Below are 26,686 nucleotides of genomic sequence, written 5' to 3'. Positions count from 1 at the left end.
AACTGCACTTGAAAAACGCGTCCTGGCGGTTTTATTTGAAGGAATTGGGTCTATTCGGCAGTGGATGTGAAAGATCTTCAGCGAAGCGTCAAGGCTGCACGGTCACGCATGCTCGGTGTGCAGCGGAGTCGCTAAGAGCGGCGGCATCTGCAGTGTTATCTCCGGCGGCAGCGGCTGCATCCCTCAAAACGAGGGGCTGCATCCCTCGGAACGGGCGGCTGCATCCCTCAAACCGAGCTCGGAGCTACCGTTGGGACCCCAGGCCAACTTCCTTCTTCCAGGAGATGGGAAGGGAGGAACAACAACGGCCGGTTTCCTTCGCCGCGTACGATGAAGGCTTCCCGCGCTTCTCTCTGGAGGCGCTGCCACCCCGCTGCCCGCGTGCTCCCGACACCCCGCCTGGCCGCGGTGAAACCAGCCACATCCGCGCCCGTGCCGCAAACGCGTCCCCGCTCGCTCCCACCCGGCGCCTGCCGCCGAGCCGTGCCTCTTCTTCCTCGTCTGCTCGGCCCCAGCCCCCTTCCAGCCCCGCTTGCTCCGCAACGGCTTCCCCCTGGGCGTCCTCCTCCCGCGCGGTGACGCTCCCTGCCCCACGGGCACCCGGTGCCCCACGGCAAGCTCTTCCTCCACCTCCGAGGTGAGGTCACCCGCGCCAACCCGGGGCTTTTGCTCCTTCCCGAAGGGCTCTCCTCCTCCAGACAGCCCGAAACGGAAGGGGTGCCCCATCGAAGGGTGGTGGCTCCTGCAAAAACCCCTTGTGTCCAGACCGAGAGATGCTGGGAAACTGGGAAAACCACATCCCAAGGGTGAGGGATGGGGCCTGGCTCCCCGAGGGGGGGGTGTCCTGTGGATGCCGGAGCGCGTCGTCCCTGCAGCCCCATTCCCGTGGCTGTGGGGTTGGGATGGGCCAAGCGGACCCCGGGGACATGCTGGAGAGGTTGGGAAAGCTTCTTGGCTTTGTCGTGGGAAAGAGAGTGGAACAGGCAGGAGGTGGGGCAAGGCCCCCCCAAGCCTCCTCGGAGACCCCCAAACCACCGAGACGCTAAACCCGGGCATTTTGGCCGCTGTTGGCTGCGGCCCTTGGAGCCGAGAGGGAAACGGCCTTTTCCAAGCTCACACGTGCCCTGGGAAGGGGCCGGGGAGGGAAGGGGGACAGTGAGCTCCGAGAAGCAGACCCCCATGGAGCCCCTCTCCGTACAGCTCCTGGGGAGCGGGTCATCTCCAGCTCAGCTCCCGCGGTGCCACCGGCTGCGTGAGCTTTGGTTGAAGCCACCATCAGGGTCCAAACTACCTTTTCCAGAGGCTCCGGGAGCCGAAGAGGGGAACGGCGATGGCCGCAGGCCCCCCCGGCTCTCCCGGCTCTGCCCGGTGCTCCCGGCGCAGGTGGCCTCCTGCACTGAACCTCTCAATAGATGGTTTAAATTGATGTTTCCAACCGGAGAATTTGTAAAGTCGGGGCTTTTTTTTTTTTTTCCTCTGGATTCGCCCCCACAAAACCTCTGCCCTCCCCCCGCTTCCTGCCGGGGTGGGACCGGGGAGCTGCAGCGCTTCCGTCTCTCCGGGGGCCTCAGCGGTTCCCACCCTGGAAGCTCAACACCCCCCCATCACACATCAACCGCAGGAGGACGGCTCTCCTCCCGAATGGACACTGTTCGACAAGAACCACCAAGGATAAAATCAGGGCAGGGGCCGGGGTCGTCCCCCCCCCCGGCTCGATCCCAGCCCCACGCCACGACCTCGGAGGCGGAGACGCTGCCCGCCGGCATCCCGCTCCCGTCCCACCGGCCACGGTCCCCGTCCCAGCTGAGGCTGGGGCCGTCATCCGGCAGCCGAGGCTGGGGGGAACGATGGGAACGTGGGTTCCGGCTCTCGGCGGGAGGGATGGGGCGAGCGTTGGCGACAGAGGAGCCTCCCAGCTGCCCCCGAGCTTGCGCCAGAGCCCGGAGCTGATTTTATCCTTGGATGTCAAAGAAACCAAAATGGAGAGAAAACAAAAGGAAAGAGCTACATCGACCCCAGCCCAACATCCCAACCAAGGGCCCAAAGCAAAGAGCAGCCACGAAACCAAAGCAAAGGTCCAAAGGAAGAAGGAAAAGTCGCTCACTCACTGGTTGGTCTGTGTTTCGCGCGAGCGCCGGGCGCAGGGATGGAGGTGCAAGCAAGCAAACGGGGCCGGGGGCTTTCGCTGTTCGTAGTAATAACGTTTTGTACAAGTTCAAGAAGAAGCATCATGTCTCAGGGCCGGTCGCTCTCTGCTCTCTGTCCCGCCATCCCTCTGTCCGTCTGTCCGTCCATCCGTCCGTCTGCCCCTGCCGGGCACGAGAGAAAATCTGTTGGGTTGAGTGGGGTTTTGTGGTCTGGTTTCCGTTTCCATCGGGGTCTCTTGGCTCCATTTCTCACTCTCTCCGCCGCCCTTAGATGAAATACTCCTTCTTGTCGTCGCCGCTGGCTTGGCCGCCCTCTGCGTTGATGATGGCCGTGTCGGCGTCCGGGGCATCGTCTGACCCCTTGGCCTCGTGGGTCAGGTAAGTGCCTGGGGAGGGGGGGGTAGAAAGGGGTCAGCGTCACGGGGGGGGCCCTGCCGGCTCCCCGCTCCCACGCAAGCAGGGGTGGCAGAGCCCGAGGGCCGGCCGGAAAGCGGAGGCGAGAGGAAAAGTCCTTTGGGTTTGGCCTGAAATGGAAAAGTCACCGGTTTCCCTGGGACAAGCCCTGCCCGGGCACCGAGCGTCCCCCGGGCTGCTCCCGGCTCTCGCGCTCGTCTCTAGCCAGAGGCTGGAACTGCACTTCCAGAGGCATTTCCAACGGCTTTTCCGGGCAAGTCTCCTGCCCTCCCCACCCTCCGCCCCTCCCCGCATCCCTGTCCCTGTTCCCCCTCAAAAAACTGGAGGTTTCTCTGCAAAAATTGCCATCCACAAGGAAGCGGCAGCTCCTGGATGCCCCCCGGAGCCGGCACGGCGTGGGGCAGAGGCGGCAGCTCTGTGGGGCTGGGAGGGCAGGGATGGGGGACTCTTACTCACACATCACCTCTGCTGGGTTTTGCCGATGTCTGGCTGTGACCGTCTCCCCGTGTCTTATGCACATACCTGCCGGGCGGATGAAAAGTCCAGGGATGGGGAAGATGGAAATGATGGAGGGGAAGGAGGAGGAGGAGGAAGAGGAAGGAGAGGAGGGATCCGGCACAGACGGGGACAGTGGCACGGGCAGTCTTGGGGCGGCGGGTACCAAACCATGAAGGAGAGATGGAGAAATGGGGGAGGCTGCCTCTGCCCGGTGCTGCCCAGCTCCAAGGATTCCCTGGGACATCTCCGCGCTGGGGTCGGTGCCGGCACGGACGCGGGGAGCAGCCCCCGAACCCAGGAGGGCTCCGGTGGCCGCGCTGGGGTTTCTCCGGACATGGGGCCGATCCGCAGGGTGGGGAGCTGCCTCCCTTCACCCCTGCCCCACGCTGCCCGCTGGCTTCGGGGACGCAGCCCCGCTCCCAGGGACCCACCGAGGGGGGAGCACGCCCTGCGCTGCCGGCTCTGCCACAGCACCGGGGGTCTCGGCTCCGCACCCCCCGCCCCACGCAGCTCCCCCATCCCGTACCTTTGTGTCTGATCAGGTAGTGTCCCAAGACGATGAGGAGACTGAGGAGGAGGAAGACGATGACGGCAACCACCCCGCCGATCACCGCGTGGTACGTGCTGGAGGTCGAGGGCACGGGGCTGGCATCTGCCCAGACGGCAAAGGGAGAGAAAAGAGAGAGGAGACGCTGCAGACCAGACCCTGCTGCGCTGCAGAGGCTGCTGCTCGTCCCACCGGCCGCCACGGAGGGCCCGATCCCGCTCGGCTCGGCGCCATCGGCTCGATCCCGTTGCAGATGAGAGCTGTCGGGGCGGGAGGAGGGAAAGGGAAGGCAGTGGGGGAAGCAAGGAGGGGAAAGCAACGGCCATCGGGGTGAGTGGAGAGGAGCCCCCATGGCTGCGCTGGGGGTCCCTGCCTGGGCACGAAGGTGGCCGAGAAGAGCTGCGATGGGCAAACCCACCCCTGTGCCCCCGGGAGCAGCACCGGCAACAGGCTGCGTGCAGCCCGTTGTACCTCTGCCTTCAGGCGCGGCCGCGATCCCACCGCCCCATCCTTCACCGGGGGGATTTTTGCCCCGAAAAGGGGCGGCTGAGCGCGTGGCGGAGCCAGGCTTGGCTCGCGCTTCCCCTGCCCCGCGCTAGCAGGAAGGCGACGCGCAGGCTGGCACGGCCACGCACGGCACCCCGAAGGAGCTGGGACCACAAAGCCAGTCCCAACTCAGCTGCGTCTCGTAGTGCAGACCGCGCCGGGACGCTGCGTTAGCCCCGGGACGCAGGGACAAATCCTCCTTCCGCTCCACTCGCATTGTGCCCCATGAGCTCGGGGGGAACAGAGTCACAGAAACATCCAGAGGCGGCGTTGGGACAGGATGGGGTGGGAAAGACGAGTGAGGCGACAGGACAGAGGGACGAGACCTCACGTGGACACAAGGCACAGGCAGCTGCTGCCACAACCTGCCAGGAAGAGCTGGAAGGACCACGATGAAGCCCAGGCTCCGTGGCCTCGGCTCTTTCTGTGGCGTGCCACCACCCCGAAGGGCCGGGACGGCGGTTGCGGAGTCCACACGCACCAACAAGCAGCTGCACAGGGATCGGAGCGTGGCACCTGGGACGTGGCAAGGCTGTCCCTGGGCCAGGGCTGGGCCACCATCCTCCTGTGGAACTTCTCCCGCCGGGCTGGGGAGCAGCGGGTCCATAAAGAGAGAGAAAAGGAGCTTACGGTACCTTGGATGGGAGCTGGAGTGAAGGATGAAGCGGTGGCCATGGAAGCATGAGAGATGGGCTGGGAAGGGCCTGGCGGAGGGGCTGGAGTGGAGTGAACGTGTGGGGTGGGGAGCTGGGAAAGATCTGGGGAGGACAACAAAAACACAGGGACATGAATCAACCCTGGGAGGTGCCAGTGAGATGTGACAGAGCCCATCGGAGGGGACCCCGGCTCCCCCCAGCCTGATGGGACCCGTTCTTCTCAGCGGCTCCTTCCACGACCCCTTTCTTGGCCACGGGTCCTACTCCTCTTCTCCTGCCACCGTCCTCTACTGCGAGCGTCTTCTCCCATCTCCTACCCTGCCAGCACTGCCGGTCACCCCTTCCTCCGTGAGGGAACCCACTGGGACCCTCCTGGCCTGGGAGCCCCGGGACTGGGGTGGCTGGAAACCATCACCCACCGCGAGGTGCCACCTACGCTGTCCTCTGCACGCCCCGAGGGACCGCTCTGTCCCCGCTCTCCCTCGCTGCTGGGCCGGGCAAGGCGGCTGCTCCAGTGACGGTGCCCGAAACCCGAGTGGCTCCGGGGAAAAAGAGGTTGGAGGGGGCAGGGATTTGACAAGGGGAACTAAACTTAGACGTGGGGGGGCTGTGACACAAGCGGGTGCCGGACGCCGCTGCGGCGGGTGCCGCGTGCTCACGGATGGCGTCGAGCACCCTGCATGGTGCTGCAAGCCCGCGGGCGGGTGCGGAGCACCCGAGGGCTCCTGGATGGGTGCAGGGGGCTCTGGGTGCTGCCGGGTGCTCGCAGCCGGGCTCAGGAACCAGCTCCCAGGGCAGACCCCGTGCCCAAAGGGACTGGGGGGGGGCACAGGGGTGACGAAGGAATGACTGCATGGGGCTGGGCTCCTCCAGGGCAGGCACAGGAGAGGGACTCAGGGGGACAGGGTGGCCAAAGTGCCATTGCTGCCATGCCCACAGCCACGTCGGAGGGGGAGGATGCTGAGAGTGCCCGAAACGGGAGGGGAGGGAAAGGGGATGGGAAAGGGAAGAGCCGGCGCAGGTACGGGTGCTGGACGATGGAAAGCCCAAGGCTGGTAGAGAGGAGAGAGATGGCAAGAGATTTGGTAGAAGAGGAGGATAATCCCAAATCCATGGCCAAAACCGCAGGGAAACAGGCTCCTACTGACACGGGAAAGCTGCCGGGCAAGGGGCTGGGTGCCGAGCAGAGGGAGCGGGGCAGCACCGTCACCGGACGGGCAGGAGAACACTGTCAGCCCCGCGCAGCAGGCAGCTCTGCTCCACGAGCGACACACAGCGCTTGGACGTAACGGGGCACAACGACAGCGAACACAGGGGCAGAGCACAGCCGGGGCAGGGGGAGGCAGCGAGGGGACGGCACCCCGCGGGGCGACGGCCGGTGCTGCCCCTTCCCGCAGGAGGACGGGTGCCGAGCAGCGGTACGCTCTGGGGGCACAGGACACAACGCCAGCCTGCAGCTCCGGCGGCTCAGGACAAGCCACGGGGCCCATCTCCAGAGGCCTGGGACAGGGCGGCCAGGGCACCTCATCATTCGGGAGGGTTGGCACCGTCTGGAAATCCTCTTTGGCTCATGGCGGCGACACGCGGAGGCTCCCTGCCTGCGCCAGGCTCAGGAGCATTGGCCTTTCCTCCTCTCCCAGAGACTCCAGCAGAATCCCGCCTGCGGTTCCCCCATCGCACCCTCTCCCACCCCCCAACAGGGACCGAGCTCAGCCTGGGCCGTGCCGTGTCCCTGCCCCGACCCCCCCAAACCGGTCTCTGCCCTTCTCGGCCCCAGGCGGGGAAGGACAGGGGGGCTGGATGCGGCTGGAGGAGCTGGGGACGCAGCACTCCGCCAGCACCCATCTGCACGCACCCCGCGCCAAAGCCCCTCTCCCACCCACAGCCTTCCCTGGACCCCTTCACGGGGACACCCGGCCGGGATGGAGGTGGCCGTGCCAACCGGCGGCTGCCGGGAGAAGCCGGTGACGCTGGGCGCCCTGCGGCCCCCGCTTACCGCTGACGTCGAGGTTGTACTTGGCCACGACGCTGCCCATGGAGCTGGTGGCCGTGCAGACGTAGGTGCCGCTGTCGCTCTTGTTGAGGAAGGGGAAGATGAGGACGCTGTCGGAGCTCAGCTGCAGGGGCGCGTCGCTGCCTTCCTTTTCCCATAGGAATTCCTGGGGGCTGCGGAGCGGGATGGCGGTGAGGCACCGTCACCCTCCCCGGCACCCTGGGGGTGCTCAGGGGGGAGCAGGGTCCGTGGCTGGGCAGTGGAAGGGGCTACGACGGTGCGGGAGTATTTCGGCAGGAGGGAAACACCCCGTTTAGAGATGAGCCGGGATGGCTCTGCTGCTCCAGGGGGAAGACGGGGGCTTGCCCTGTTCTCCATGGGGCGCCTGGCCCTGCGCCCACGCTCTGCCCGAGCTCTGGCCAGGCGTCCCGGCTTGAGCAACACAGGACTAATTTCTAACGCTGGGGAAAACTCCACTTTTGGAAGACTCTTAACGTCTGAATTCGCGAAAATATTGACTAGGCTACGTGGGATTCACCGTCTCGGTGTTTTCAAGCCTGGCCAGGTGCGGGGACGAGGAGGAGCGAGGCCCGGGCATTTGACCCAGGCTGGCCAACAGGATTATTTCATACCGGGAACGGCACATTCGATATAAATTAGAAAGTTTGCTGCGTAGTTTCTCTCTCCCTCGATGGCGGCGGTCCAGAGAAACTCCTCGCCCCGGTGCCGGAGCCCCCAGCCCTTCCCTTCCTCCCGAAGCCGCAGCGCTCGCAGGGTCCCACATTTACCGTCCACTGCTGGCAGCGCACGGCTTCTACCGACAGAATTCTTGGATATCTTATATTAGCATCGGGATTAGTACTGGATCTTTAGTATTATTGTTAATTATTTAGCCTTATCCTATTAAATCTATTTATATTTCCACCCTTGTGTTTTCTTGCTTTGCCCGATTCCCCTTTCCGGGTGGGGAGGGCTCATCGGGTGACAGAATAATCGTCTGAACGACAATGAATTGTTACGGGTTTTCTCAAAGCGTAACAGGAGGGCTAAGCGGCGGCTTTGGGAGCCCGGCAGAGGGAGCACAAAGATGGCCAGGGCCTGGGGGGGGGCCGAGCAGGAGAAAGAGGAGGCGGGGGGGACCCTTACATGGGGTTGCCCTGCCCATCGCACTGCAGCTGGAGCTTCTCGCCTTCCCGCGGGTACTGGGGATGCGGCTCGATCTTCGCCGTCGGTTTGTCTGAAAAAGAGGAGAGGGACAGCCGGGTGACAGCCTGGTCCCTGCCCCACGGCGCGCGGGGGTCTGCCGGCACCCCGAAACCCCCCAAACCCTGCCTCAGCCCCCGCTCCGTGCGCGCAGGGGTGCGGCGTGAGCGCAGCTCCCCCGTCCCTCGCCGTGTCCTCACACGGGGACAGGCAAGACAAGAGGAACGGGGACAGGCAGGACGTGGACGCTGGCGCAGGCAGGGAGCAGGGGATGGCACGTGTCAGGGAGACGGGGACAGGCAGGACACAGGGGACAAGGACAGGCAGGGGATACGTCACCGTGCGGCGCCCCTACGCGCGACAGGCTGTGCACGCAGGTTGAGGAGCTTGTACGGGTGTTTGCGCCATGGCGGCACGTACGCGTAAACGCAGGGCCACGCGTGTGATGCCTGCTCAGCTGCGGCGATGCCGAGGCCTCCTCCATCTCCCACACCCCTGTCCCCTTCCCCACGTGGCCCTGTCCCGTCATCCCCCCACGCCACGTACAGTGGACCTGCAGCTTCTGCGTAGTTGACCTCTCGGAGTTCTGCAGGGACTCGTGGTCCACGGTGCAGGTCACCTCAGCTTCGTTGTCCTCCTTGGTGACGCGGAACTCCACCCGACTGCTCACCGTGAAGGTCTTTCCATTGGGGTCCTCCACCACCTCGGTGCCCTCGTCTGTGGGGACAGGGGACCGTCAGAGCTGACGGACACGGCACCCCGGCAGAGGCACGAGGCTGACGTGTGCGTTGAGCAGGGGACGCCCTGTCCCCGTCCCTTCGTTGGCAGTAGCATAGGATGCCAGTGTGGTCCAGCACATCTGCAACCCCTCACCTGCCTCCACGGCGTTCCCCAGCCACCCGTCCCTTGGGGCAGAGCCCCATTGCGTGGGCACCCACCCTTCAGCTCCTTGTTGCCCTTCTTCCACCGGAGCTGGGCCGCAGGTTTGCTGCCAGAGGACCGGCAGGTCAGCCGGGCTATCTTCTCCTCATCGATGGGCTGCTCGTGGCCGAAGATTTGTGGTTTCTGGGGGATTCCTGGTGGAAGAGGAGGCAAGAAATACAACCGCCTGTCAGCTGGGTGCGTGCTGCCACCCAGAGACGGCCGCGCGTGCAGAGACGCGTCAATAACCACAGCCAGGAGGAGTTAACGGGTAGGGATGCGGGAGTAGCAGAGATGAACTGTTGTCCTGAAGTACGGACAACATCTTGAGGCAGGAGAAGATTGGGAGCAGGTCCGGGGGGGGCTGCCACCAGCGGCTTACCCAGCACGGTGACCAGGGCCTTCGCAGTCCGCACGGGCATGGTGAAGATGGAGCAGGTGTATTCCCCCTCATCCGACAGCACCACGTCACTGATGCTGATGGTCAGCTCGTTGGGTGTGGACCTCTCCAGCTGGATCCTGTTATCTCGCAGGGCTGGGGGAAAAGGGCCAACTGGGTGAGCGATGGGCTCAATACCACCCCACCCCTTCTCTCGCTCGTGTTTTGCCTGGTGGCACCGCTGCAGGTGGGGAACGGGAGGGAACATCACCCTCTGGGGTGCCACCAGCCCTGGTCCACTCTGCCTCACCATCGCTCGGGTCCTGGGGCCGCCTCCTCTCCCCGAAGCAGCCCTCTCCCACCCCCAGTTCCTGCGCACGTACCTCGCTTCTCCCCGAAGTAGAGGGTCTGCTGGGCAGGGTTGGACCACTGCAGTGAGGAGTCATCGGGATCCTCCACCTGGCACTTGAGCACCACCGTCCCACCGGCCACCACGGTCTCGTCCGACGTCGTGGGCTGGCTCTCTGGACACAGACAGGAGAGGTTGGCGGGGACCACGGGCATCGCCTTTCCCCACTTGGGGCCAAGCATCACCAAGGGAAGGGAGGGATGAACGCAGCGGCGTCCCCGAAACTCCTGGGACGAGTAGGACTCCAGCGTGGGGCTGAATCGGTTTTTTCCCAATGACCCCATGCCCCGGATGGCCCGGCTACACAGACCGGGGCAGGGACTGGGGCACTGCTCTCGGTGGCAGCACGGAGGGGCACGGGGAAGAGCAGCGGGTGCTGCCAGAGGTCTGCCTGGATCCAGGGAGAGCGTCAGCGCGAGCGTATGCCAACGTGCACGGCTATGGCTGGGATACAGACGGCCCCGTGAGCGGGGATGTGCACACACACGTGCCTGTGGGCGCGCGTCCCTCTCCAGGGACAAGGGGTTTCTAGGGCACGCGCCGTCCTGCACACCCTGGGGACAACAGGGACCTGCTCGCGGGCATGTGTCAGCCTGGGTGTCCCCCGTGATCCCGTCCCCCAGCAGGGAACAGCCCAGCTGCAGAATCGAGCACCAGCGGGCAGGATCCGTCCCGCCGGCCCGACCCACAGCACCCGCTGGGACCGCAGCTCCCGGGGACGCTGCCGTCCCCAGGCGGTGGCTCCATGCCAACCTGCACGGAGACATCGGCGTCAGGCCTGGCTCCGAGCACGGCCCCTGGGGCTGCTGGAAGGTACAGGCAGCTGGCGCCTGCCAGGCGTGAGCGGATCCAGCAGGAGCAGGGGTACGCCAGGAGGCAGCAGGAGAGCCTGGCACAGGCAGCGGCACAGGCTGAAGGCACCTGGGGAGGCGGCAAGTTCTGCTCCACCGCCCTGGCAGTGCCAGCAAGCCGGGATCGCGCCCGGGGTGCCTCCCTGCCAAGCGCCCCACGCAACGGGACGCTCCGCCGGCCACCAGCAAAAGCATCCGTGGTCCACGGAGAGCAGCCTGTGGGGCGCAGCCAGTGGCCCGCTCTCCGTGACGTTCCTTAAGGGGATTTTTCTCTTGCTCAGGCTGCTCCTGGGCTACGCACGTCCCTTCCCAGACTCCGTTTCCTCAGCTAAGACATTGTCCTTCGCTTCCTTCAGCCTCCTTGGAGGGCTCCACACTGCCGAGCAGCCCAAGGGCAGAGAAGAGCAGCAACAGGATCAGATAACCCCCCCGCCGGCCCCAAGGACGGCTATTTTGGGAAAGCCGATGTGCCAGGGAGCTGAGCGGAATGGGGAAAAGGGGGACGCTGGCTCTCCCAGCCTCCTCGCCCACCTGGGTCCACAGGCAGCCCCACGGACAAGAGGGAGGAACACGGATGCTGCTGCTATTCGCGCTTCGCTCATGGTGCCGGACCCGGGGCTTCACGAAGTGTCATCGTCTGTCTTGGACCGAATTACTCACATTTAGGCAGGGACTTGGCTTCGGGACCCCCGAGCCTTGGGCGATGCTGCCCGGGTGCCCACGCAGCCTGCAACGCGCTCCTGATTTCACGGGCTCGTTTTCCGGCGTGATATTCGCTGCTTGGGAGACACTCCGGTTATCGGAAGGGGAGGGACGGAAGCAGCTTCGGCTGAGTTTCCCCATTTTCCACTCAGGACGGTGAATTTTCTTTTCGCTCACGTTGCGAGTTCCCCCATCGCAAGGAGCGGGAAGAAGGGAAGAGGGCAGGAGGGATGAGGCTACCGGGCTCCCCAGGGATCGCTTGGCTCCCGTTAAACTCCAGGAAAGTCAGGGCTGGAAAGCGTGTGACTTCCTGCCTGCCCGCTCCCAGCAGCCACGATTACCAGAAACGCATCAAATTCGGATTAAAAATGTTCCCAGGGTGACGACTGTCTCCAGCCCCGGGCAGTTCCCCGTCGCTAATGTTTCGTGTTTGCTATTGAAGTTTTGCTCCTCTCCAGCTGCCCGGCTTCCACGGCCCCACGGCGCTCGCCGGGGTCTGCGGCTCGGCCAGGGAGCGAGGTGCCAGCTCTCCGTCTTCTCCTCCTGACTGGGGAGATCTGTCTTGTTTTAATTTGGTTAACGACGCCTTTGTGCTGCTACTGCCCTAATTAAGGGATTGAGGCTGTCGCAAGCCGCTGTTGGCCAAACTCAAACCGCTCCAACTCGGCTGCAACTGAGGACAGGGTCTAAAACCCACACGGAACAGACCCAATCTCTTAATGAACACCATTACCATCACCCGCCACACCGCTGGCCTCGTTAAGGTATTAGCAAGGTGTTTCCCCCACAGCGGGTGACATGCAGGGCACTGCACGGACCCATGGCGGCTTGGCCTTGTTGACGACCTCCCTCCTCCCTCACGGCTGGGACCACCAAGATGGGTCTCCAGCCCCACGGAGACCACGTTCCTGCCAGAGCCGCCTCCATCTCTCCCACCCACCAACGTGTGCCCCCGGCTCGTGCCGGGTGGGGGGGACGCAGACCCCGGCACCGCGCTGCCCCCTCTGCCACGACCCAGATCCTCGCTCGCCTCCGCACCCGACAGCTTGGAGGAACAGATGGGCACGGCTGGGCCGCTGCGCCGGCGCGGCTTGATTTAATTAAAAACCGCCGCGGCTGTAACCTGCTGGCCCTTGACAGAATAGGGGCAGAGACGCCGGGGGGCGGCAGGGTCCCATGCGCAGCGAGTCCCACCACGGGGAGCTGCGCCCCCTCCCGCGGGGTCCCCGTCCCTCCGCAGCGTCACCATCATCCTCGCGGGTGAGACCCCCTCTGGCAGGGGGGCAAAAGGGGCAAAGCCGCCATCCCGCAGCTGGGGATGCTGAAGAAGGAAGCGTCTGGAGAAGAGAAGGCTCTGCAGAGACCTTGGAGCCCCTTCCAGTCCCTCAAGGGGCTCCAGGAAAGCTGGGGAGGGACTCTGGAGCAGGGAGGGGAGCCACGGGACATTGGGAATGGGTTTAAACCAAAAGAGGGGAGATTGAGATGAGATCTGGGGAAGAAATTCCTTACTCCGAGGGCGGTGAGCCCCTGGCCCAGGTTGCCCAGAGAAGCTGTGGCTGCCCCATCCCTGGAGGGGTTCAAGGCCAGGTTGGACGGGGCTTGGAGCCACCTGGGCTGGTGGGAGGTGGCGGTGGGAGGGGCAGGGAACGAGATAATTTTTAAAGTCCTTTCCCACCCAAACCATCGTGTGATTCTAAGATGCCACGTGCACCGTGACTGCTCCCAAATCCAGCAGCTCCAGCGCCGGCACAGCCCAGCGCATCCTCCCGGTCAGGGAAGCCCAAGGAAGACGAAGGGCTGCTTAAAGCCACCCTGCTCACACCACCACGGCACAGCGAGGGGTGCTGCTACGAGAAAGCAGGCACCCGTCACACAGGGGTCCCCGGGGGGCCCTGGGCAGCATCACGGCGGCTCGGAGTCACGAGGATGCTCCGGAAAGCTGGCTGCAGCAAAAGCTTTCAGGTCTTCCTGGCAAGCTGGTTAAAAGAGCCCCCGTGATCCCGGGGACAGGTGCCGGACACTCAGGGAAGCATCCGCCCTCGCCGTGCCAGCGACTGCTGCCAGCGCGGAGCCGCTGCCACCTGACAGCCCGGGCTGGCACAACGTCCCCGTCCTCCCTCCCCATCGGACGGCTTCTGCTCTGCTCCGAAGGCAAACGCACGGCCCCAAGGACGCCAGCGCTGCCCTGCAGGGATGAGGTGAAGCAGAAGCTGACGGTGTTTGAATCCAGCCTTCCCCACGCCGTGCCCGGGACCCCTTGCTGCCCGCTCGGCCATCAGCCCTCCCGCGCTCACGGCTTCCATGAGGGGGAAGCAGATCCCTCAGACCTACACCTCCCAGGGGCCATCCCGAGCCTCGCTGGCCACCATCCCGCCCCGCCATCACCCATCAGGCCCCCGCCATCATCCCGCAAGAGGGTGAAATGTCATTTTGCAGATGGCGAGCCAACAGCGAGGCGTCCTGGCAGGCGGAGGACGCGGCTCTGCCTCCACGGGACCCTCCTGGAGGAGGCCAGACCTGGCAGAAATGGGGCTCAGTCAGCGCCTCGGAGCCCGGGGACAGGCAGAGCGAGCCCGGGCACCCCACAAAACGTCAGAGAAAAGGGCTTCGCCAGCCCCCCGTTTTTGGCCAAGAGCTGCTGCACAGTCAGCACAGCGAAATCAGAGACGCACGACGCCCTAGAAAAATCAATATTTCGTTAATTAAACCTGCGCACTTTTGCGGGGGGTGTGTGTGCGCTGCATTTCTGTTTGTGAGGGGGAAAAAACCAACGTCCGCGTCGCTCCCGGAGCCCAGCAGGACCCGCCAGCGCACGCGTCCCCTTCCAGCACAGACCCTCTCACAGCCCTGCAGCTCCCAGCCCGGGACGCTCCCCGACCCACACGAACCCTCCGCAGCTTTCGCAAGAAGCGCCACGGCATGCCTTCTGCCTTCCGGGAGCCGTTTCACCCGGAGCATCCTCAGGGAAGCGGCGAGCGATGCTTGGGAAGAGCCTTCGCGGGGCGTCTGGGGGACGCCCTGCTGCCCACGCCAACCTCGGCGGGGGTCTGCCAAGAGCCGGAGGCACTTTTAGCCCCGGCGGAGGCAGGCAGGAGCCGGAGCCGCCAGGACCCTCTCCCAGCCTCCGCCAGGTACATCCCCCCCGTCTGCGAAAGCCTTTCCATTGGGGCAGGAGGAGCCCCAGAGGAAAACACCCCCTGCTCGAATCCCTCCAACGCCTCCAGCCCTCAGCTGCGGCCCACAAAAGACACTTGTCATTTTCCTCATTCTTTTCTATTTAGTCTACTTTCCTCACCATAAAGATCCAATTTATCTCTGTTGACACAGACATTTTCGGAGGTGAGCTATCTCCTCTCCGAGGACCGTATTTTAATAATTTGCTCAGCAGCCATGAACTGCAAAGCTCCATTTCCAGCCGCCGGCGTCCTTCCCCAGGCGGTGACACCGGAGCGGCCCCCGCCAAGGTGGCGGTTTTGAACTCGGTGGATGGCAAACCCGGCCAAGCGGGCTCAGACATCTGCTGTGCGAGCTGATTTGAGCGGCGTGTGAATCCACAGTCTGGGATACCCAGAGCCCAACTTCCAGGCTTCCTCCTCGCCGGCAGCTGACTTGCTCCAGATTTTGTTATGGGGGGGAAAAACCTGCTCTTGTCTCGGTGCATCTGCTCGATGCCACCCCGCGCTCCTCTTCCCATGGAAGCCAGCCGGGCCGCACGCTCCAGCTCTTGGAAAGAGGACACATCCCTCCGGGAGCCGCAGGGCAAGGGGCTCTCCTGCAACACCCCCAGAGTGAACCCCCTTTTCCAGTCCTGCAGCATTTAGACACCTCTCATGGCTGCAAGGGTTTACAGCAAGAGGCAAGATGGAACGGCTCCGATGGGACAAGCAAGAGCACGGCAGAGGAGGACACGGGCAGCAGGAGGTGAACAGAGCAGGTAGAGGGCCAGGCTGAAGCAGGCTCAAATCTCCTGAGACCCCACCTGGAGCGCCGTGTCCAGCTCCGGAGCCCTCAGCACGAGAAGGACATGGAGCTGTTGGAGCGGGGCCAGAGGAAGCCACCAAGATGATCCGAGGGCTGGAGCCCCTCTGCTGGGAGGACAGGCTGAGAGAGCTGGGGGGGTTCAGCCTGGAGAAGAGAAGGCTCCGCGGAGACCTTGGAGCCCCTTCCAGTCCCTCAAGGGGCTCCAGGAAAGCTGGGGAGGGGCTGTTTGCAAGGGCACGGAGCGACAGGACGAGGGGCAATGGCTTTAAACTAGAGCGGGGCAGGGTTAGATCAGCCATGAGGAAGAAGTTCTTTCCACTGAGGGTGGTGGGACACTGGCCCAGGGTGCCCAGAGAGGGGGTGGAGGCCCCGTCCCTGGAGACATCCAAGGCCAGGCTGGATGAGGCTCTGAGCAACCTCATCTAGTTGACGATGTCCCTGCTCGCTGCAGGGGGTCGGACTGGGTGGCCTTTGGAGGTCCCTTCCAACCCAACACGTTCTACGGTTCTACGACGTGTCCCTCTTTGACGGTTGGCTCTGCAACAGCCCTCTGCCTGGGGGGCTTGCGATGTGGGGTGTGAGACCCAGAGATTAATGGGGGAAGAGACAAGGGGACCTGCTGTCCAAGCTCCCAACGTGATGGCAGCTCGCGCCTTGCAAGTGAAGCGCTCAGACAAGCGCAGGGGCTTCATGCCTTCGAGTGCGGCCCCTGTGAAAACCCCCCACTCCCCACCCTAAACACCACGTTCTGTTTTATTCCTCTGAAAGCAGAGGATGCTCTGGGAAAGGGGGAAAGCAAGAGGATCCAGCTCCTCATCGCAGCCTGCTCCGAACCCTCCGCCTTTGCTGGGCTTCTCCCAGGACCCCATTAAAGCCTTCGGTCGCAGCCTGCAGGACCCCATGGATGCTCTCCAGCAGCCCCCAGCCTTCCGCAGGCGAGGGGGGTCCTGGTCCATGGTGCACCGACACTCGGCCCCGAGCAGTGCCAGCAAACTGCAGAGCCGCATCCTTCTCCCACGGAGCAGGGATGCGGTCACCTCCCTGCCAGACCCTGCCCCAGGGCTGGGTGAACGCTGACAGCTCCCCGTGACATCCGACCAGGGTTAAGCAACCGAAACGTGGCCAGCAATTAGCAATCAATCAGAAAAAGCAGCTGGAGAGAAGAGGCTGGCTGCAAGCGCTGCCGAAGCTCTCAGAGCGCAGGATGCTCCCCTCCTCCTCCTCCTCCTCTTCCAGCCTCGGCCGGCTGCTGTTTGAGCAAGCTGACAGAGCCCTCCTGCGTGCCCTCGGGGACATCCTCGCTGCATGCCTTCCTCCGCCACCACGCATCAGCCCAGCTGGGAAGCGGCTTCTCCTCTGGGACCAGCAGGATTCTGCGTTCTGCCCTATCAAAGCCTGGTCATCCCTCCCCCCGGCCATTGACCGCTCTTCCAGTGGCCCCAGGGCCGGCCAAGCCCCCGCAGAGAGCTGGGACGGGGGATGAGGGAGCGGGGGAACCCCTTCCATGGCAGCAGCAGCTCCTGCCTGCAGCTTTGGCAGCCGCACAAACGCAGGCCACCGCTGGCGGCTCCGCTCGGTCGTGTTTGCACATTCACACCAGTCTGGTGGCCAATTAAGCTCAGCAAAAGGCAGCGCGGCATTGTCAGGGAAATCCCGGCGCCAGGCACAGCGATCGCCTCCTTCCGAGGCCACCGGCAATCCCGCGGCCGAGAGGACCGGTTGCCACCCCAACCCGCAAGTCATCAGCCAAAGCCCAACGCCACAGCCTGCCCGGGAGAGCCGAGACCCCAGCACGGGCACACGAACCTGCCAAAACTTTAGGATGAAGTTCTTTCCACTGAGGGTGGTGAGACGCTGGCCCAGGTCGCCCAGAGAGGGGGTGGAGGCCCCATCCCTGGAGACATCCAAGGCCAGGCTGGATGAGGCTCTGAGCAACCGGGTCTAGTTCAAGATGTCCCTGCTTTAAAGGACTGGGTGGCCTTTGGAGGTCCCTTCCAACCCAACACATTCTGTGATTCTAAAACCAGGCAAGTCCTTGGGGGAGGCAGGACAGAGACAAGGTGTGTGTGGGGGGGAAAAGCTCCATTCTGGGTCACCACAAATCACCCCAGCAGCGTGACAGCCATCCCCAGTGTCAGAGCTTTCCTGGGACCCTCCAGAAGGGGACTGACTCCCTTGGGAAGGAGCAGCAAACTCACCCGCGTCCTCCCGTCTCGGTCCTCCCTCCGGCACCGTGACCCCTCTCCCAGGGCCCTCCTCCAGTTTGACAGCAAACAGCCCAGAACTACATTTTTTTTTTTTTTTTTTGAGCATGTTTTTTAGCTCCTACCCTAAGGCCAATCTCCGACACGACTGTTGCCAAGGGAACGAGCTCTTTGCTTTGACAGTTCTGTTTTAAGGATCTCCCGCCTGCCCAGCGAGGTGTCTCAGAAACGGTTGCTTCGGATGCCCTGGTACATCGCTTGTTGCTTCGCAGGCATCTAAACGCTTGCAGCCGAGCTCTGCCCAGGCCAGCACGAGAAACTGTCACTCCCAAGCGGACGAGGATTAAACGCGCAGGGTTGTATAAGACAGTATTTATAAGAGGAATAAGAAATGGGGAAACACTGGCAGCTCCGCAGCCCTCCTCGGGGACAGCACGCCCGCCAGCGCGCAGCACACACCAACGCCTCCTCCTCACTTCCCAGAAAGACAGGAGGGAAGAGTCATTTCAAAAAGATTAAAATATAGGTTCAGTGCGCTGCAGTGGACGCTCTGTCATGCCCAGCTGCATCCAGCGGATGGCCAGGGAGAACGTAGAGTGCTCAAGCAGTGGCCCACCAGGTCAAGTAGGTCAACTAGAGCAGGGCAGGTTTAGATCAGCCATGAGGAAGAAGTTCTTTCCACTGAGGGTGGTGGGACACTGGCCCAGATTGCCCAAAGAGGGGGTAGAGGCCCCATCCCTGGAGACATCCAAGGCCAGGCTGGATGAGGCTCTGAGCAACCTCATCTAGTTGACGATGTCCCTGCTCACTGCAGGGGATCGGACTGGGTGGCCTTGAGAGGTCCCTTCCAACCCAACAGACTCCATGATTCCGTGATCTCTGCTGTTGCACGGCCTGTCCCTTTTGGAGATGGAGTCCTCAACATCCCAAGGGAGACAGAAAAAGCCAGAAACCAAAGCCGGTGAGATGTGGAGAGGCAAAACAGAGCTCCCCAGGAAAGTGCCACGACGCCAACCTGCTGCTGCCGTTCATCTGCTGGGGGTGAAGGTGTTGAAGGCCAAGCTGAGAGCAGAGCCCCGTAACACTCAACACCATCAGCAGCACGCCGCACCACCGCGCTCATCTCCCCATGGCTTCACCCCACCTCGGACTGGGAGCAGAGCACGGGCCTGACAGCAAGGAACGGAGCACACGGAGTTGCTGCCTTGGGCACAGCGCCGGCACGGACACCACCATAGAATGTGTTGGGTTGGAAGGGACCTCCAAAGGCCATCTAGTCCTTTAAAGCAGGGACATCGTCAACTAGATGAGGTTGCTCAGAGCCTCATCCAGCCTGGCCTTGGATGCCTCCAGGGACAGGGCCTCCACCCCCTCTCTGGGCACCCTGGGCCAGTGTCCCACCACCCTCAGTGGAAAGAACTTCTTCCTCATGGCTGATCTAAACCTGTCCCGCTCTAGTTTAAACCATTGCCCCTGGTCCTGTCGCTCCGTGCCCTTGCAAACAGCCCCTCCCCAGCTTTCCTGGAGCCCCTTCAGGTACTGGAAGGGGCTCTGAGGTCTCCCCGGAGCCTTCTCTTCTCCAGGCTGAGCCCCCCCAACTCTCTCAGCCTGAATGCATCCCACCTCTGGAAAACGGGTCTCCAGGTTGCGTGGGGCAACAGGGTCTGTCTCCTGGCACAGTCAACCCCGCGCTCATCTCCAGACTCAGGAATTAAACCCCGTTCCTGTGCGGCATCAGTGCAGCGGGTGGCCCATCATGGACGGTGGTCCACCACAGACGGTGGCCCGCTCTCCGCACCGCTGGCCACTCCAACCACAAGCATCAGAACTTGCTTTCCCTGGGAAACGACGGCCTGAAAGCAGCAGCAAAAGCAGTGGTCTGGAAAAGCTGATGCACCACACGGGGCTCGTCAGTAAATACACCATCTGAAGCGTTGTAAGCTGAGGAAGAACATCTGTAGATGGAGAACTGCCTGGAGCATCCCCTGAGGATGGGCCAGGTCCCCCTGGCAACTAGGGGAAGCTCGCAGCTCTGCTGCTCCACAGACTCCGGGGACACCGGGAAAGATGATGCCATTTGGCTCTGCGGCAAGCACTGCTGCCCTCCAGCACGTCCCTGGGACACCGGGGGAGCCTCCACAAGCCCCGAGCGGCAGGAGCTGCGGCGTCCGACGCCTGCCCGCCGGTCCCCGCGCCCTCAGCCCGCATTACAGCGGAGGCAGAGCGTGACGCCAGGCAAGTGACCGCAATGGTTAAGCACATTCTTGCCCAGCCCTCATCTCTGCTTCTCCGCCTCCCTCCGCCGCTATTGACTGCTCGTTTTTGGGTAGCCTCCTCTGAATTAGTGCTTCTGATGTCAGGGCTGCCCAAACACAACGTACGGCATTACTGCGTCCGACTCCTGGCTCCTCTCCTTTCTCCCCCCCCAGCCAGCACAGTCCTCCCTCTGCCACGGCGACCAGGCTGCAACAAGCCCTGGGTGACAGCAGGAGCTCTTTCGGAGCGGGATGGAGAGCCTCGTCCCCCGCCTGCCCTCACCGAGGCACCAGGGAGATCACCGACACCTCTCCATCACTGCATGATGAAGGCTCCGCTGCTGCATCGCTTCACGGCTGCGGGTGCCTGGCCAAGAGCAGAGGGGAGAGAACTGGACCAGATGGTTCAAGCTGAGCTGACCCAGTAATTGGGAGGAGGAGGATCAGATACATCTGACTACGTGGGTGTTACAGCCCTGGCATCACCTTCAAGGTCCCACGGAGTCACTCAAGAGCCAAGCTACGAGGAGGCAATTCAATCTGTGCAGACGCAGCGTCAGATGACCTGCACAGCCAAGCCATTGCCTGGGCTGCAAAAGGAGCCCGGAGAGCAGTTCAGATGGAGACAAGGCAGGATACCAGGGTCAGATTCCGGCACAGGGAGCAGAGCACTTCCCAGCAGGGTCCTGCACAAGCAGACAATGCTCTGCAGCGGCTCGAACGCAGCAGCAAACCGTGGGACCCAGAAGGAGCCCAGCAGCACGCAAGCAGAGCCCACCAGGCTCCAAGACCACCACGCTGGCACTGCCACCTGCGAAGGCACCTCGGACAAGCGTTCACATCCTGCACCGCATCCTCCCCTCACAACGCTCCTCTCCTGCAAGGACCTGAATGGTCACACGACACCCTGGATTGGGGTAAAACTAGGTTAAAACCAACCTAGCAAAAACAAACAAAAATGTTAGCTTTAACGCACATTCCTCCATCTGGCTAAGAGCCTGGCCGTGCCAGCACCAGGGTGACTACCCAGATGTAGACGCCTCCAGTTACTCCAGCAATTCCAACACCCCTGGTGAGGCGAGAACGCCAGGCAGAGGGAGAAGAGGCAGCGTCTAGCACGCCGGAGACCTCACAAGCAGGGAATCCTGGGCGAGTTGGGTGCTTCCTTCCATCTCCTTCCAGAGAAGGAAAGGTACCCAACACTTGGGAGCCGCTCAACTCGTGCTTCAGCAGCAACACCCCGGGCTGGTGGGGATTTCTCCTCTGGCCAGCAGACCAAGTCACCACAGCAAACACCCCAGCATCGCAGACCATGCCAAAACCTGAGGCATTATCAGGACAGCAGGGCGAGGGGGGGATTCTGCCCCTCTGCTCCGCTCTGGTGAGACCCCACCTGGAGCCCTGCGTCCAGCTCTGGAACCCTCAGCACAAGAAGGACACGGAGCTGTGGGAGCGGGGCCAGAGGAGGCCCCGGAGATGCTGGGAGGGCTGGAGCCCCTCTGCTGTGGGGACAGGCTGAGAGAGCTGGGGGGGTTCAGCCTGGAGAAGAGAAGGCTCCGCGGAGACCTTGGAGCCCCTTCCAGTCCCTCAAGGGGCTCTGGGAAAGCTGGGGAGGGACTCTGGAGCAGGGAGGGGAGTGATAGGACATGGGGTAAGGGTTTCAAACTGAAGGAGGGGAGATTGAGATGAGATGTGAGGCAGAAATTCTTGGCTGTGAGGGGGGTGAGCCTCTGGCCCAGGTTGCCCAGAGAAGCTGTGGCTGCCCCATCCCTGGAGGGGTTCAAGGCCAGGTTGGACGGGGCTTGGAGCAGCCTGGGCTGGTGGGAGGTGTCCCTGCCCAAGGGGGTTGGAACTAGATGATCTTTAAGGTCCCTTCCCACCCAAACCATTCTATGATTCTATGACAGCGGCAAAATTCCTGTCCCACGGCAGCGGTGCCAGCCCGTCCCTTCACCGTCTGGGTATGCGGCGGGGCAGCTCTGCAGCGCTTGATCCCATGCATTGTCTTAAAATCCAGCGTTGCCTGTTGAGCCTAACGCGTTGTGCCAGACAGCTGAGCGGTGGCTTTTGCGCTCCCCAGCCGGCTCCCTCCTCCCGGCTGCTTGCAGAGGGATGCTCTCTGCCGGCTGACGCGCCGATGCCGGCTGCATCGCCGCCGTGAGAACAGCTCGCTTCCCCCAGGCGACTGATCAGAGTCATCCGAAATCAGGCCATCCAGGTAGCGAGCCACGCAGATAGGTCGCACTCCCCACTTCTCATGCCCGCACGCCACCGCCTCATCGGGGATGTCACTGCTTCCTCTACTCCGGTGCCAAGGGCTCGTGCTGGCACAGAAAGAGACTTGTACCATATGGTGAGCCCTAACGACATGCGAGAACAGGGCATTTGCACACATTAGTTGGGTAAAAGCACTGCCGTAAGCAGCAATCAAAGGATTAACCTGAGCTTCAGACAACAACTGGGTTTCCACCATCCCATTTCTGTGCACCAGGGCTCCCTTCCCGGCGTCTCCCCGCTGCGGGATCGGGAGTGATGCCACAGGCTGGAGGTCGCACACAGCCTCCCGCAACCTGGCTCAGGACCAGCGCTGGCGTCTCCCCAAAAGCTGAGGGAGCAGGACTGCAGGAACCACAGCCATCATCTGCTCCAGGGCTAGAGAGGGTAAAAGCCCCACGGGAGTCCAAACCTCTCTCCCAGCCCTGTGCTCCTACCACTAGGCATCACTCCCACGCAGGCAGGGCGGATGACTTCTTACAGAAAGGACAACAGCTGGAAGCACAAGGCATTTCCCCAGGACAGAGAAAGCTCCTCCTGCATGGGCTTGCCAAGAAGACACCTCCACCAGCTTCAGAAAGATGAAGCCACCTTCCAGTAGTCTCCTGAACCTGCCTCTCTGCAAACACCAGGCAGGAAGCTCATCTCTCCTGGCTTCAGACATCTCAAGATAGTCTTCCAGGTTCTCCTCAGCCAATGCAGCAACATGGGCACAAGCCACGTAACCACTTTTGGCACCTACAGGGGGAGACAGAGCAGTCGTGGCCCCTCTGCTGTGGCATGAGGGTGGTGAGATGCTGGCCCAGGTTGCCCAGAGAGGGGGTGGAGGCCCCATCCCTGGAGACATCCAAGGCCAGGCTGGATGAGGCTCTGAGCAACCTCATCTAGTTGACGATGTCCCTGCTCACTGGAGGGGGGTCGGACTGGGTGGCCTTTGGAGGTCCCTTCCAACCCCACACATTCTGTGGTTCTATGACCTATACCTGGTCAGGCAGACCCAGCTCTAAGACCCTCAACGTTGAGGCTTCTTCCAGCAAACAAAGCACACCCAAGGAGTGGAGCAGCTCTGGTACGGTGGGAGGTAACTGCACGCGAGGCCCAAGCTCAGCTTCCTGCTGTGCCACCGCCCAGCCTCCTCCCTTGCTGCCGCAGGATGGGGATGCTCCTTGTGCTGCGCATCGAGGGATGCTCAGAGTCCACGGCAGGATGAGGTTGCTACAGAGCACAGGGGAAAAACAGCCCCAAGAAGTCTGGTTTAGGCATGTTGTGGCTTCCCATGGGACAACAGTAGGGTACTGTTCAAACAAAAGGGTTACACAACTCTAGAGTGGAATAACTCCACGGGAGGAATAATCCTCGCAGCAAGGACAACCACGCATCCAGCCCAAACACTCAGAAATCTGCCGACAGCAGCACAACACCAGCCAAGTGCACAAACACGGCCTCGGCGTGAAAGCACCAGCACTTCCAGCACCCAGGCGGCTTCAAAGGGTTCCGTCAGGCCCCGCCATGGTTGTAGCTTTGAAATCCAGAGCAGTGGAGGAGCGTTTCTTCACTGAGAGGAGATGGCTACTCCATCTGTGCCCCGGGAAGGGTGCTGCAGAGGGGTCTTCCAAGTCGGAGAGCCATGCCGGCAGCGTGAGGGAAAGGCTCTGACCGCGAAGCCAGTGGCTTCTTTTCAAACATCTTCCAGCCAGCCATCTCCTCTGCTCCCAAAGGCTTTTTGAGGGTCCATTTGGACAATGGAGAGCCTGGCAGCTCATGGCCAGGGCTGGGCCCCAGCAGCAGGCCAGCCCTGGAAGAAATCTTGCAGTGTCATCATCCAGGGCTGCATCCTGCCCCAGGACTACACACAACTCCAGGTCACGGCCACCCCCTCCTCACGCGAGCCCTCGCCGGGCTGCTCAAGCCACCCCCTCCTGCCCGGCTCCGACCCACACGCCGAGCATTTCCATCACCAGGCACGGGATGCCAGGACATCCCTGCGCCGTGGGACTGAGCATCACCCACCACCAAGTGACTCTTTCGGGTTCCTGTGGGAGGACCGTGGCCGTAACCAGAATAAATCCTGGGATTCGTGGATGGGAACGCAGCCACCAGCCCACACCACCCCCCAGCCACGGCTCTGCCTGTGACAGCGACCTCCTCCATCAAAGGGACGGGCCACGGGGGGGGCACCTGCTGGGGAAGGCGGGGGAGGCTTCTCCTCACTTCATAGAATCACAGAATGGTTCGGGTTGGAAGGGACCTTAAAGATCATCCAGTTCCAACCCCCCATCATGGGCAGGGACACCTCCCACTAGACCATCGTGGGTGGGGGGCTGCTCCCACCCCCACACCATGGGACCCTTGATCCCAGGGCCACATTCCCACACCAGAATTACCCCCCTGCATCCCGTGAGCCGCAAGCAGGGATTCGGATGGCGACGGGACCTTCACCTGCTGCCACCTCCCAAAACACAACGCACAGACCTCCCCCCCGAGACGGCTGCAGCATCTCCCCACGACCTGCTCCCCCCCCCTCAAACCCACACGGCAGCAATTTTATCGTGACCAGCAAGTCGCGACACGGCAAAGCGCAGCCGCCAGCAGCCCGGCGGGAATCGCAGGCCCCGAGCGTCGAGCAAAAGGGCTCCGCAAGCCCAACGCTGATGGAAAACAAGGTGCAGCCGTTGGCGAGCCCCCACCAAAAAACACCCCCCCCCGCCCCGTTCGCTTTTGCAGCACCACACGCCGCTGCCTCGCCCGCCGTACGCCGGTAAACAGCCTTTGTCTGCGGGGATGATGCTCCAGCCCAGCCCGCGCCTCCCGCACCGGCACCGGGCACACACCGGGATGCCACCACACACCCCGGCGCGCCGGGGAGCGGCCGCCCTTCCCCGAGCCCACCGCCCCGGGGAGGGGATGGCTCCGACCGGGCGGCTCCCGCTCTGCCGGGGGGAAGCGGGGAGCCGCCCCATCCCGGGGAACGGTCCCTCCCCACCCCGGGGCGGTCACCGCCGTCCCCCTGGGGGGTTCCATCCCCGCCCACGGGGGTGTCTGCCTTCCCCCCGGGGGTCACCACCGCCATCCTCCCGGCGGGGAGGGCCCCTCCGCACCGGAGGGTCTCCATCCACCGGGCAGCGCCGGGAGGGGCCGGGCGCCGCCGCCCGCCGGGGCCTGTCTGGAACCTTCCGCCGCCCCGGCCCCGCCCCGGGCGGTACGCGGCGATGGGGGGGACACGACGGGCAGCACCGGCGCCGCCGTGACCTTGAGCCCCGCCGGCCGCCGGGGGTCCGCGGCGGCCGCACCCGCGCCCCGGCGGCGGCGACGGCGGCGCGGGCGGGCCCCGAGGGCAGGGCCGGGGCGGGGCCGGGGCGGCGGCACCTGCCGGGCCCCGCCGCGCCTGACCCACATAACGGCACGGCCCGGCCCCCCCGCCGCAGGACGGAGGGGTTCGCCCCGCCGCGACGGGATGAGCGATGGCGGGAGGGGAGGGTGGTGGCGGGGTGGAGGTCTCGCCTGGTACCGGCGGCGCCACTCACCGTCGCGGGAGAGGTTTCCCCGGGCGGCGCCGACGCAGGCGAGGAGCAGCAGCAGGGCGAGGGGCAGCATGGTGGCGGCGGGGGATGCCCGGGGGCCGGGGCGAGCCGCGGCGCGGAGGCGGCGGCGGCAGCAGCGGCGGGCGCTCGCTCGCTGCTCTCCGGTCTGGAGCCGGCGGTGCGGCAGCGGCGGGGATTAAATAGAGCGCGAGGAAGAGACCATTCGCGCCGCGGCGGCGGGGGGGGGGCGGGGGAGGCCGCGCCGATGCCGCCCCCCTCGGCCCCCGTGTAAACATGCCCGCTCCGGCCGCCGGCCCCCCCCGCGCCCCGCCGCGCCGGTGGTGCGCTCCACATGCGCGGCTCCCCCGCGGGAGGCAGGTGGGCGCGGGGCGGCGGCGGCGGCGGTTGGGGGGGGGGGGGGGTGCGGGTGGTCCCGGGGGTGCCCGCGGTCCCCGCTCCCGGGCTGAGGGGGCCCGCTCCGAGCCGAGTCGCGATTTGTCACGGTGTCCCGTCCGTCCCCCCCGCCCCGGTCCCGATCCCGCCCTGAGCGGGTGGATGGTCGGCGGGAGGTCCCGCTCCCTCAGGGCCCGGCCCGGGGGCTCCCTCAGGGCACGGCCCTGGGCGCTCCCTCAGCGCCCGGCCCTGTCCCTGTCGGAGCCCACCGCGTCCCGCCGGACCCAGCGAGGCGCCTGGGGCGGCCGCAGTGCCGCCACGGCTCTGGGTTCAGCCCCCGGGCCGTGTCCTCAGGGCCGCCTGGTCCCGGTGTGGGCCGGGCTACCCACCAGGCCGGGAGCCGCTGCTCGGTGGCTCTCCCGGTGGGCCTGGGACGGCCATGGCAGAGCCCCAGGCTGAGCCGGGGGGCTGGTGCGGGCTGTGGGGTGCAGGCAGTGTCAGGCAGCGGCGGGCAGCGGTGCCTGCTGCCATGTGCCACTGTTCGCGGGTGGCTGCCCTCCGGCATCTCCCTCCTGTGTGCCCTCATCCCTCCGGCATCGCCCTCCTCTGTGCCCTGCTCCCTCTGGCTTCAACCTCCCTGATCCCTCTGGCATCGCCCTCCTCTGTGCCCCATTCGCTCCGGCTTCACCTTCCCTGATGCCTCCGGCATCGCCCACCTCTGTGCCCTGCTCCCTCTGGCTTCACCCTCCCTGCTCCCTCCAGCATCGCCCTCGTCTGTGCCCTGGCATCACC

General features: G+C 64.0%; 1 protein-coding gene across 10 annotated transcripts; it reads right to left on the bottom strand.

The window, feature by feature from the left end:
• Positions 1–25,821, bottom strand: CADM3 (cell adhesion molecule 3). 10 transcript variants are annotated; one of them, XR_012584576.1, is made up of 12 exons: positions 25,505–25,684; positions 9,688–9,828; positions 9,308–9,460; positions 8,943–9,080; positions 8,551–8,721; positions 7,948–8,038; positions 6,805–6,974; positions 3,586–3,711; positions 3,018–3,083; positions 2,401–2,533; positions 2,109–2,309; positions 18–274 (listed from the first exon to the last, which is right to left on the bottom strand). XR_012584576.1 is itself a non-coding variant. In XM_074566837.1 (11 exons), the coding sequence occupies exons 1-10, from the start codon at positions 25,572–25,574 to the stop codon at positions 2,415–2,417; spliced, it is 1,245 nt and encodes a 414-aa protein (XP_074422938.1). In that variant the 5' UTR covers positions 25,575–25,684; the 3' UTR covers positions 5–2,330; positions 2,401–2,414. The 10 variants fall into 10 exon arrangements, 6 of the variants coding, with proteins under 6 accessions (XP_074422937.1, XP_074422938.1, XP_074422939.1 ...); XM_074566837.1 differs by having other exon boundaries at positions 5–2,330; XM_074566838.1 differs by having other exon boundaries at positions 5–2,309.
• Positions 25,822–26,686: the final 865 nt, after the last annotated feature.

Source organism: Larus michahellis, chromosome 24 (assembly GCF_964199755.1).
Source record: "Larus michahellis chromosome 24, bLarMic1.1, whole genome shotgun sequence".
NCBI lineage: Eukaryota > Metazoa > Chordata > Aves > Charadriiformes > Laridae > Larus > Larus michahellis.
The sequence above is the reverse complement of the archived record's forward strand: the minus strand, read 5'-3'. Positions and strand labels throughout refer to the sequence as shown.

Coding starts and splice junctions, on each gene's coding strand:
- CADM3 (XM_074566836.1), bottom strand. CDS start 25,574: ATGCTGCCCCTCGCCCTGCTGCTGCTCCTCGCCTGCGTCGGCGCCGCC. Junction 8,722..8,942: donor GGGCAACAAGGAGCTGAAGG/GTGGGTGCCCAC, acceptor CTGTCCCCACAG/ACGAGGGCACCGAGGTGGTG. Junction 2,534..3,017: donor AAACCCAGCAGAGGTGATGT/GTGAGTAAGAGT, acceptor CCCCCTCCCCAG/GCACTTACCTGACCCACGAG.